This window comes from Oryx dammah, unplaced genomic scaffold, assembly GCF_014754425.2.
Source record: "Oryx dammah isolate SB20612 unplaced genomic scaffold, SCBI_Odam_1.1 HiC_scaffold_18, whole genome shotgun sequence".
Lineage (NCBI taxonomy): Eukaryota > Metazoa > Chordata > Mammalia > Artiodactyla > Bovidae > Oryx > Oryx dammah.
The window spans coordinates 77,109,165-77,121,518 of NW_024070202.1; the positions used below are offsets into that span (position 1 = coordinate 77,109,165).

A 12,354-nucleotide genomic window follows, 5' to 3' on the forward strand; every position below is an offset into this window, starting at 1 on the left:
GAGCTATGCTAGTTTCTAAAAGAAATCAGGTGTCTTACCTCATCAGCTGCCTCCAGCTTTGAGTCGAACTGACAGAAAATCTGCTCCAGCTCCTTCCTGATGACGTTCGCAAGCACATTCAGTCTCCCCCTGGACACATGGGAGTGAGCAGGGTCTGAGCTGGGGCCTGGGCAGCAGACAATGCTGTTTTATCCCCTTTCTCCCCTGAGGGACAGGCAGTGCCTCAGTTTGCAGCCCAAGAGGAGCTGAGACCAGAATTGATAGGGGACACTCGGCCTCTGCTTGCCTGGCATCCAAGGCCATGACGAGGTAGGAGGAAGAAAAGCAGAAAACAGAGAATGCTGCCAGCCTGCAGTGAACGCTCCATCCTTGGCCTCCTCTGCCTCCTCAAGCTGAGGTCTCTGCTTCATGTACCAAGCCACCTTCCCTCTAGGTTAACCTCCCTCACCTATGACCCCACATGGTCACGAGGCCAAGATGTCTGTCTACAATCACCTGTGGCCTCGAGTGTGACAGTGACTGCCCAGTGAGGGATTGCTGTGACGATGGTCATCTGGGGGCAGGGATTAGGGTTACTGTATACTAGGCTTGCCCAGTGCCCTGCCTCTGTGCTCCGGACACTCACAGGGTGGCCAGGTACCTGTGTGGCATTCCCATGATCACGTAGTCCACTCCGTTCTCACTGGACTTGTCAATGATGGTCTTGAGGGCAGGAATCAGTACCTCGCAGCCTTCCAGACCAAAGCGCTTCTCAGATGACCATTTCCGCTGCAGGAACTCCTCAAACCTGGACAGAAACTAAGCCACCCTGAAGAGGCATGTCAGCAGGGACAACCTTGCTCTCACAGAGCTGTGGCCACGCCCCAAACCCACCCAACCCTGTCAACAGACTGTACCACACAGACGGGGCCAGTGCAGCCCTGTACCTGGTGGAGCGCACGAGCCGGGCCAGCAGGGTCCGCTTCTCCTCGTTGGTGAACTGCATGACCCCGGGCGTCTCAAATTTCTGCCGGATCCACTGGCACTGCTCCAGGTCATTGATGAACATGAATTCTACCCCAATGTGCTGGCAGTAGGCCATCTGTATTTAATGCACACACACACAAACACACAATCAAAGGGATGTTCACCCAGGTATGTTGACTGCCCACTTAGCTAGAAGGCTGGGAGGAACAGGTGGCCTCCACTTCAGATGCAACAGAGCTAGCTGTGACCTAGGGCACCAGGCCTGGCCCCGCGACCTCCTCTCACTCTGAACTTGGCCATGAAATGGTTCCTCCATGTAGCACGGAGCCTAGTGGGCAGGGAGGGAGAGTGAGAACCCCTGGGTCAAGGTATTCTCCTTTCATGGCAGGAGGACAGAATCACCAGTCTGGGGACAAGGAAGCTGCTGGGCAAGACAGCTTCTCTGACCTCAAGGTCAGACTATGCCTAGCACTGTGAGAAAAAAAGGCTCTGTGCCACTGGTAGATATCATAGCTCAAAGGCCACTTAACTGTAGCAGGCTTTCAAATTCTACATTCTTCTTTGAACAACTGACTCCGCTTGGGGATATCAGGTTCTACAGAAGCATGACTGCACATATACAAAAGGAAGGGTCCTGAACAGAGCAGGCACTTCGTGACACCACTCACGTGTCACAGCTGGGAAGGAGGCCGTGCGTCCTGTTGAAAGCCTAGGGTGACCTGGGCAGTATGCTTGCCAGGCAATCAGAGTGAGAGAAAACAGGAAAGGCACAGGAGAACCGAGTGTCAGAGAGGCAGCCCTCTGGAATCCGTCATGGCAACTGTGCTGAGCAGCCTCTGGCAGGGTACTGGGCTGAACTGGGGACCCTCTCTCGTCCCTCCTGACACTGACCAGACAAAGGCGCCTGCTGGGGAGCCATCTGCAGGGGCCCACACAGCCTTCCTCAGCCAAGTGATCAGCACTTCTCTCCCCTCATCACCTGCTGGCTGTCCTGGGGTCAGAATGAGGGGCCAACAGCAAACCCTAGTCAGTGCTGGAATTAAAGAAGATATGCCCTGGTGAGCCACTAAATCTTAATTAATTAATATTTTGGCCATGCCACACAGCTTGTGGTATCTCAGTTCTCCAACCAGGGATCAAACCATGGCCACGGTAGTGGCAATGCTGAAGCCTAACCACTAAGCCACCAGGAAACTCCCAACAGTGAGTTTTAGGGCCCACAAATGCCCTTACACGCCTTTGCAGCAGCCATGCCGACCAAGCGTGCTGGGTTCTGCTTGGTGGTTCTGTCTGTGACCCTCTTTGGTTTTCACAACTAACACGGAAACTGGCTGGCACAGTGTAGGGCAAAGATGCACCTGGGATCCCACTGGTGGGCCCAGACCTGGCACCAGGCCCCTGCTCTCTTACTCCCGCTTCCAGAGCAGGGCTGAGCACCTCTGCACATTAGCTCTGTGATAATGAAACAAAGAGACATTTGCCTGGACTCAAATAAAGGCCAACCACAATACTCTCCCTGTTACCCTAGCCAAGAGATGAAAAGAGGAAATGGAGCTTGGAAAGACCTTGATGTTTAAGGTATTTTCACTAACCCCAAGCCCTATTTCCCTGATGATTCTTCACATGATAAACTGGGAACTTCTAAAGTGGATGTACAAGAAGCCAAGGGATGGGGTGTGAGGGCCTGCCTACCCTGACTTCAGAGCCAGGGAGGGTCACCACTTCCACCTGAGCTGTACAGCTCCCTGATCTACTGAGCTGCAGAAGATGGCATATTTCTGCACAAACACACTTGAAAAAACACAGCCCAGACACAAAGTTTGTAAACATGAACCTGGAACCTTCCTCCATGAGCTTAAAATGGATGAGTCTTTCTTGGGATCCAAGTTTGAGCTGCAAGCCTAGTAGAGAGGAAAGGAAAGGGTGGAAGGAGAGGAGAGGGGAGGGGAAGAGGGAGAAGGAAGGGAAAGGCAGAGGGAACAGGGGCTCCCTCCTCATCTTTACACACCCAGGCAGGAGAACCCGGCCCATGCTCCTTATGCTTGACTTACACCTGATGGGGCAATATTTCCATTACTGAACAATTAAAAGCTCAAAGGAACTATTAGGTCAAAACCAGTATGTTTCCATCATTACTAACATGAATTCAGCTATTAACTTGGAACACATAGTTACTGGGCCCCTGGATCATGTTCTGTCTTTCTTGTCTTGGCTCAGTCCCCAGAAGGGAAGGGCAGGGAGTTTTAGGTGCTGACTCTTAGGTTCTCTACGTTAGGAAGAGAAGAAATTGCACTTGTTCTAAATTTTCAAAGAGCTACAAGTTGACTATTATGTCACGGGACCAAGAGCACACTAAGTTCTGTCAGGTCACATAGCAGCCTAGTGTACGCACGTTATCACGTTTAAACATATACCTAACGCAGCATCGTCAGGTAGCTTTACACAGTATCTGTAAACCATGAGAATGGGTACTCCATGCTAGGACAAGTTGGAATGGGAGGCTCTCTTGGAAGAACCCTGGATGTGGGGCGCCCTGGGGACAGGGGCACTATGGCTGCGACCCCTGGAGTACAGGCCCAACTGTCCCACAAGAGCCCAACTCCTGGGCTCTGGCACTGACTGAAATGAGAGCCGCACAGGGCTCTCTGCCCCTTTCAGATGCTGGGATCAGGACAAATGGGGACTCAAGCAGTCGCCTGCAAACACAGTTATGTATCCCAATCTCTAGGAGATTTGTAAAAATGGATAGTTCCAGGCTCCAAAACCGGAACTGAGTCGGTTGTGGGTGGGCCAGGGCTTTCCCCAGGTGTTCCTATTCAAGCAGATTTGCAGACAGCAATCTTTGTTTACCTAATGCTTTAGGATACATTTTTTTTTTAAGTCTTAGAAGGAAATTCTGCCTTTTTTTTTTTTATGGTTGATTGTATAAATACAAAAACACGGATTTTTATCAATAAAACAGCCAAAAAAAATTTTTTCTTCCCTTACATTAAAAAAATATATAGGATCAAGGGAAAGAAAACCACCTAGTCTGGAGGCTTCTGTAAGTTTTCTCAAGTTCCCTGGAGCTTTCGGGAAACAGCCCAGCTTTCTCACCTCCAGGCGGCGGATGATCTCCCGCAGAGGAAGAGCCGACTCCTGCCCTCCAATGAATGTGGTGGTGGGCAGGTGGAAGACCTTGTCCAGGTCAGACTCGTCCAGACCGTAGAATCCTGCCGGGGGGAGGAGAGAGGGGCACAACCACACGGGGGCCACAGTTTAGGAAAAGGGGAAGGGACTCCCCAGAGGAGAGAAAAGAGAATAGAAAAATCATAAAACCTCTGTTATATGTGAAAATAAATACTATCTTATAGCCAGAGACATGAACTTTAGCAACAAACCAAGCTGAGTATATTACTGGCATCATAGGAAAATGAGAATAAAATTCATATTACACATATATTAGTCCAGTGCACCAATTATTCATAATTTAGAAAAAAATGTATTTCAAGGTCCCAAAGACACAAAGCAGTTTAGGTTTGAAAAGGCATTAGGTAAGTCAATCAGAAAAATAGTTAAGGAGAAAATTCAAGTAGAAAATGAGGAACTGGATTAGAACTAGGTCACCTATGTCTTAATGGCAACAACTTTTGTTGGTGGTGAGTGACAGGAAGCTAGGAGACTGAGAAGTGAGGGACAGCCAAGGGGCCTGCAGGGAGAGCTGCCGGGCAGCAGGGCAGAGGCTGCCACAGCCATCTGATGAAGGATGGCGCCTTCTCCTGGAAGAACTCCCAACTGCACATACAGAACCATCCTCCAAACAGCACTTGGCATTCACAGATCTGACGCTTGCTCTCCCCAGTCAAATACTGACACATATTTACTGACTAATCGCGAAGAAATTTACTGCATCACTACCACCGAATCGTCATTGCTCTCTGCTGAGCACCATGAGCATGGTGCCTCTCCATCTGAAAGCATATTTCAAGCTGATAAACACGCGGTGCAGGGGCTTTTTCCTAGGCATCACATGCTTGTTTCATGTTGCAGTAATTATCAAAGGGGAAGAGACATGCAGGAAAACTGTCAGGGGACACTACGTTAGGCGCCCCACTCCCAGAATACTGGCTGGAACGAGAGAAGCTGCAGTTCACAGCCCCAGACTTCATGAAACAAGAAACTCTAAGCAAGCACCCACGGTCTCCAAACCTGACTGTGCCAGATCAGACATTCTCCCATTTCTTGACCTAATTAAGTGTAAATAACACACAGGGCCCAGTAAGGGACTCAAGCAGTTGCTTGTAAACACAGCTGTGTATCCAAATCTCTGGGGAATCTGGGAGAGTTGTAAAAATGCACATGTCCAGGCTCTAATGCCAGACCTTGACTCAACTGGTCATGGGTGGGCCATGAAGTTCCCTTTCCCAAGCTGGCTTGGGAATGACAACCTTTATTCATCTAATGCTCTTGGGAATGACTACCTTGATTCATCTAATGCCCTAGGATCCTTTTTTTTTTTTAATTTTAAAAGCAAAAGAAAATTTTGTTTTTCAATTGCTCCTCCCCCTTTTAAAAATTAAAACAAAAACAACCTGGCCTTTTCACCTTGGGGTGGTGGCGGTGATGGTTGAGGGGCTTGGTTACGCTATGCACCTGTTTCCTGCTGTTATTCTATCGAGAATGAGGATGGGCCATCACAGGGGTCTGATAAAGCGTGGCCCTGGCCATTCATAGCCCAGCTCTCAGCGTTTAGGAGGAAAACCAGAGTTACTTGGGGGAGGCACTTTTCCTAGCTGGTAGAAACACTCAGCAGTGGGGGCTCAGGGAACCAGAGCATCCAAAGAGAGCATACTCTGTTGGGAACACTTCGACTGTGGAGTTAACCAGGTGACCTGTGTGTCCCAGAGAAGAACGTGGGCTTGTGGAGCCCTCAGCCTCACCGTATGTGTGATGCTTCACTTCCCCCACCCTGCACTGATCATTCTTAGACTCAGTTACTTGGATCATTACTGAACTTCAAAGCTGCTAGCCCTGCTTCTGAGTTCCTCAGTCATTTGATAACTTAAATCTACAGATGTCGGCTTCTGGAAAGGTAGCATAGACATATTCCTACCTACTCTCCCACTAAGTGTAACTAAAAACCGCAGATATCACGTACAAAACAAATATAAGATGGATTCCAAAGGGTGGAGTAAAAGGCCAACCAGCCAAGAAGGTCCTTTGGGTTCCCTTTTGGGCTCCCATATCCCAGACCTGGAGCAAAGAACATGGAAACTTCTACCAGTGTAGATTTTAAAAAGCCCCAACAAAAGCTGCTCTCTTTAAAGAACCAAGAGAAGGGCAGCCTAGCAGAACAGAAAACTTCTAGATCATAATTGCTCTATTCCACCCAAGCATACATATCACACTGTAGCCCCATCGACACCCATGCCCGGCTACAACGTACTCTGACCTCTGACCCTACTTAAAGCTCTCAAAGAAGGCCCAAGAGGAAGCCCACATTTTCATTCCCCCTGGGAGGGAATGCACTAATCTATTCCCCTACCCCAAAGTCAACAGAGACTTTGCAGCCCAAAACATCCATTCCCACTGGGGAGTAACTAGCTGGGCCCCGCCCTACCACAGCAGTGTTCGGAGGAGCCCTGCTATAACAGACATTTAAACATGATCCCAAGTCTCGTAATACCCAAATGTCCTGGTTTCAATATTTTAAAAAACCACTTATAACAAGGACCAGGAGTAGATCAGATTGAACTAGAAAAAATAATCGACAGGCACTAGCACCAAAATGACACAGATGTTACAATTATCTAATTAGAATTATCTCCTTCTCAAGGAGTCACTGGGCTTCCCTGGTGGCTCAGACGGTAAAAGCGGCTGCCTACAATGCAGGAGACCCAGTTCAATCCCTGGGTCAGGAAGATCCCCTGGAGAAGGCAATGGCACCCCACTCCAGTACTCTTGCCTGGAAAATTCCATGGATGGAGGAGCCTGGTGGGCTACAGTCCATGGGGTCGCAAAGAGTCGGACACAACTGAACGACTTCCCTTTCACTTTCAAGGAGTCATCAAATTATTTCAGTAAGCAATTAAAACATGACAGACATGAAAAAAATTAAGTCTCAGTGAAGAAAGTCTCTTCAATAAAGTGAAGAAAGTCTCTTCAATAATTGAAGATACAAAGAAGAACCAAATGGGAAATTCTGAAATTGCAAAATATAATAAACCAAATGAAAACTCAGTATGGCATTAGCAAGGGACAGAGGATCAGTGAACTTAAAGGCAGAACAACAGAAATTAATCAATCTGAAGAATACAGAGAAAACTGACCAGGAAGAAAAAAGGGAACAAAGTCCTGGGGACATGTGATGCTGTGACAAAAGATTTCAAAGTTGTGTTGATGAATCCCAGAAGGAGAAGAAAAAGAAGGAGGCTGAAAACTTTTCAAATATGGCAGAAGACTTAATCCACAGACTCAAGAGGCTCAGTGAACTCAGAATAAAGCCAACGAAATCCATGTTGAAATGTGTTACAATTAAACCTCTGAATTTAAAGATAGAAAAAATCTTGAAAGCAGCCAGAATATAGGGACACTTTGCCTAGAGGGCAAAACAACTGAAATAACACTGGATTTCTCTACAGAAGTCATGGAAGCCAGAAGGAAGTGGCACCACACATAAAGAGCTGAAAAAAAGAACTGGTTCCCCAGAATCCTATATATAGTGATAATATCCTATAGAAGTGAAGGAGAAATCAAAACATTTTCAAATGAAAAAAAAAAACTAAGAGAATCTGTCATCCTAAATGAATGGCTAAAATAAGTTGTAAACAGAAAGGAAATGATTATCAGAAGGAATGAGACAGGGGACTTCCCTGGTGGTCTAGTGGCTAAGACTGTGCTCCCAGTGCAGGGGGCCTGGGTTTGATCCCTGGTCAGGGAACTAGATCCCATGTGCTGCAACTAAAGATTCCAAGTGTCACAACTAAGACCCAACATAGCCAAATAAATAAATAAAAATGAAGGAATGAGACAGGAGGAAGGAAGAAAGAATGCGGAACTAAAAAGTACAGTAAACAAAACAAGACCTTCCTTCTCCTCCTGGGTCTTCTTAATTATGTTTGATGATTGAAGCAAAATTTGTAATACTATCTGATGCTGTTCTGAACACATGTAGAGGAAATATTTAAGACAATTACATATTATATGTGGAGAGAATGAAGGGATATAAAGGGAGGCAAGTACACTTTACATGAACTGGTAAAATGATGACATCATTAAATTGTGACGTTATGTATATGAAATATCATATACCTACACAACCTCAGATATGCAGATGACACCACCCTTATGGCAGAAAGTGAAGAGGAGCTAAAAAGCCTCTTGATGAAAGTGAAAGAGGAGAGCGAAAAAGTTGGCTTAAAGCTCAACATTCAGAAAATGAAGATCATGGCATCCGGTCCCATCACTTCATGGGAAGTAGATGGGGAAAACAGTGGAAACAGTGTCAGACTTTATTTTTTGGGGCTCCAAAATCACTGCAGATGGTGACTGCAGCCATGAAATTAAAAAGACGCTTACTCCTTGGAAGAAAAGTTATGACCAACCTAGATAGCATATTCAAAAGTAAAGACATTACTTTGCCAACTAAGGTCCATCTAGTCAAGGCTATGGTTTTTCCTGTGGTCATGTATGGATGTAAGAGTTGGACTGTGAAGAAGGCTGAGCACCGAAGAATTGATGCTTTTGAACTGTGGTGTTGAAGACTCTTGAGAGTCCCTTGGACTGCAAGGAGATCCAACCAGTCCATTCTGAAGATCAGCCCTGGGATTTCTTTGGAAGGAATGATGCTAAAGCTGAAACTCCAGTACTTTGGCCACCTCATGGGAAGAGTTGACTCATTGGAAAAGACTCTGATGCTGGGAGGGATTGGGGGCAGGAGGAGAAGGGGACGACCGAGGATGAGATGGCTGGATGGCATCACGGACTCGATGGACGTGAGTCTGAGTGAACTCTGGGAGTTGGTGATGGACAGGGAGGCCTGGCGTGCTGCGATTCACGGGGTCGCAAAGAGTCGGATACGACTGAGTGACTGAACTGAACTGCACTGAACACAACCACTAAAAAGGCTAAAAGACACTAAAAACACAAAGAAATATGATCAAAAGGACTTTATACAAATAAAAATGGAATTTTAAGGTATAGGTTTAAAAACCCAGAGGAAGTCAGGAAAAAGAAAACAAAGAAACGTAAAGGGACAAACAAAATGAAGGATAAAATGGCAGACTTAAGCCCTAACATGTCAACAGTTAAATATAAATGATCTAAATACCCTACTTAGATGACAAAGATTGACAGAGTGAATTAAAAAAGCATATGCTTGCCTACAAGAAACTGCCTTCTCTTTCATCAGTAATCTATAAGGTCTTAATCTTAATCTATAAAGTCTTACCATAAGGACTTAGAGAAAAAAGAAAAAAAAAAGAAAGAAAACCAACACAAAGAAAGCAGAAGTAAAGAAATAATCAAGGTAAGAGCAGAAATCAATGAAACTGAAAACAGCAAAACAGGAAAATCAATGAAACAGGTGATTGGTTCTTTGGAAAGATCAGTAACATTGACAAACTTGTAACAGGACTAACAGAGAGAGAAGACACAAATTACCAACATCAGAAGTAAAACAGGATATCACTATAGACCCTCCAGATACAAAAAAAGATACTAAGGGAATACTATGAACAACAGACACATTTGACAACTCAGATATAAACAAACCACTCTTAGAACAGCACAAAGTGCTGTTATCCACTCAGTATGAAACAGACAATTTGAATGGCTCTGTAATTATTAAAGAAACTGAATTCATAAATATAAAAAGCTTCTGAAAAAGAAAGCTCTAAACCCAGATGGTTTTGCTGGGGAATTCTACTCTATGTTTAAAGAAGAATTAATACCAATTCTACACAATTTCTTTCAGAAAAGAGTGTAGGAAGAAAACTTCTCAACTTAATGAAGTTAGAATTACCCTGATACTAAGACCAAAGACAGTCAGAAAAAAAAAAAAAATTATAGACCAATATCCCTTATGAATATAGATGCATATATATATATATATCTGTGTGTATATGTCTGTACACACAGATACAGCAATATGCAAAAAGAATTATATACTATGACCAATTGAGGTTTATTCCAGCAGAGTTTGGTTCAACATTTGAAAAAACAATATAATCTACCACTGATCAGGAACAAAGCAAGGATATTCATTCCCATGACTCTTGTTCAACATAGTACTGGAAGATCCAACCAGGCATTAGGCAAGAAAAGGAAATAAAAATGATATGATCATCTATCCAGAAAATCCTAAAGAATCTACCAAAAAAAATGAAAGTCCTAGAATAAGTGAGCTTAGCAAGGTCATAGGATACTACATAAACACAATCAATAGCATTTCAAGATATTAGTAATGAACAGGTGGACATTAAAATTTTCTTTTAAAAGGGAAATACTGACAGGTGAATCTAATAAAACATGTACAGAACCTGTATGCTGAAAACTACCAAAAATTGACGAAAGAAATCAAAGATGATCTAAATAAATAAGACATACTATGTTCATGGATTGGAACACAACATAGTAAAGATGCTAATTCTCTCTAAAATTGATCTATAGGTTAACACAATTCTTATCAAAATGTCAGTAAGGGCTTTCATAAACATAGACAAGCTTTTTCTAAAATCTACAAGGAGACAGGCCTTAGAGCAGCCAAGGCAATTCTGAAAAAAAGGAAAATAAAGTTCAGCAGCTACAGTAATTAAGATGATGTGGCACTTGTGGAGAAATTCTGACACTTATTAAGGGAAAGAATAGAGAACCCAGAAACAGACTTACCAAATAAGTCCAACTGATTTTTGACAAAAGTGTGAAAGCAATTCAATGATAAGAAAGACAAACTTTTCAGTTAATGGTGCCAGAGCAGTTGACATTCACAGGCCAAAAACAAACCAACCTTGATCTAAATTTCTTATCTCATTCAAGAAATGAACTCAAAATGGACCACAGACTTAAATGCTAAATGCGAAACTATAAAACCTTTAGAAAAATACAAAGGAGAACATCTTCAGGATCTAGAACTAAGAAAAGGGTTCTTAAACTTGATACAAAAAGCAGGATCCACCAAAGGAAACATTGATACACTGGACTTCAGAGTTTAAAACTTTTGCTCTGTAAAAGACCCTATTAGCCAAAGAACAGAAACGACACAAAGGTCCTTCAGTGAGAAACTGGTTAAAACAACTGTGGGACACCTATGGCAAGGAATGTTACTCAGCAAATAAGAAAAAACTAGTGTTAGAAAGTCATGCTGATTGAAAAATACCAATTCCAAAATGTTACATATTGTGATTCGTAAAACATTCTTGAAATGACAAAACTATAGCAATGGAAAACAGGACAGTGGTTGCCAGGGGTCAGACATGGTGGGGAGGGGATGGAAGGAGAGTGAGTGTGGCTGCAGGGGCAGTGAGGTGATGCAGACATTCGTGGCTTGACTGCTGTCTATGTCAGCATCCTGGTGTGAGGTACAAGATGGTACCAGTGGGAGAAGTGGCTGAAAGGCACGTGAGAATGTCTCTCTTATTTTTCATATCTGTATATGTATCTACGATTATCTCAAAATGAAGAGTCTAATTAAAAATGGAGTCTCACAAATATTATCAGTAAGATGGAAGAAACGAGAACTTCTGAGTGACACGTGGCATGGAAGGAAGACTGGCCACTGGGGTGAGTGACAGCAGGCAGAGGACCCCTGGGCACCCCACTCTGGATTCTTCAAAGGTGCTCTGCCCAGAACCAAGGGTCATTAAGAATTCCTTACTTCATTAAGTAACTTTTTATCAGCTCTTTAAACATGGGAAGATCAAAAGAGAAACTGTCAAAAATGCCCAGGAAGCAGAATCTGAAAGAATCCAGAGTCCAGTCAAAGGCACAGCGCAGAACGTGGAGGAAAGGATGTGCCAACATGCAGAATGTAGCGCGGCCTCAGGTCCCCGCTGGCTACAGCAGGAGCTAGAGACAGCCTACGCTAGAGATGGAAGCTCAGCAAAGCGACGGTGAGACACATGTGAAGGTGAAAATGCTCTTCAGAACACAAATGGACAGAAGCAAAAATGACACGGTAAGTAGCTCTACCTGCTGGGTAACAGCTAAATGATAGGAAAAACATATCTCAAAATAATGAACAAACTTCAAAGCACTCGACAGAGTTGTGGCAACTTTCCCCAAATTGCATGCTGGGGAAAGTTGCATGTCCTGTTCAAATGAAGTCCTCAGCTCCAGAAAAGTGAAAGGCTCATTATTTTCATACCTCCTACTGTTAGCATTCGAAGTCGTTCCTTGAAAACTGCAAGATCT

The 12,354-nt window shown here is 44.3% G+C and overlaps 1 protein-coding gene across 4 annotated transcripts in view; it reads right to left on the reverse strand.

The window, feature by feature from the left end:
• OGDH (oxoglutarate dehydrogenase) overlaps nt 1–12,354 on the reverse strand; it is a 68,445-nt gene that overhangs the window by 20,734 nt on the left and 35,357 nt on the right. For 2 of the 4 annotated variants that reach the window (XM_040259828.1, XM_040259829.1), the window contains exons 5-9: nt 12,308–12,352; nt 4,063–4,178; nt 927–1,081; nt 641–787; nt 39–129 (exon numbers count right to left, since the gene is read on the reverse strand). In XM_040259828.1, coding sequence (XP_040115762.1) covers nt 39–129; nt 641–787; nt 927–1,081; nt 4,063–4,178; nt 12,308–12,352 — 554 coding nt within the window. The remainder of the gene's footprint in view (nt 1–38; nt 130–640; nt 788–926; nt 1,082–4,062; nt 4,179–12,307; nt 12,353–12,354) is intronic. The other 2 variants (XM_040259830.1, XM_040259831.1) reach the window with 1 other exon arrangement.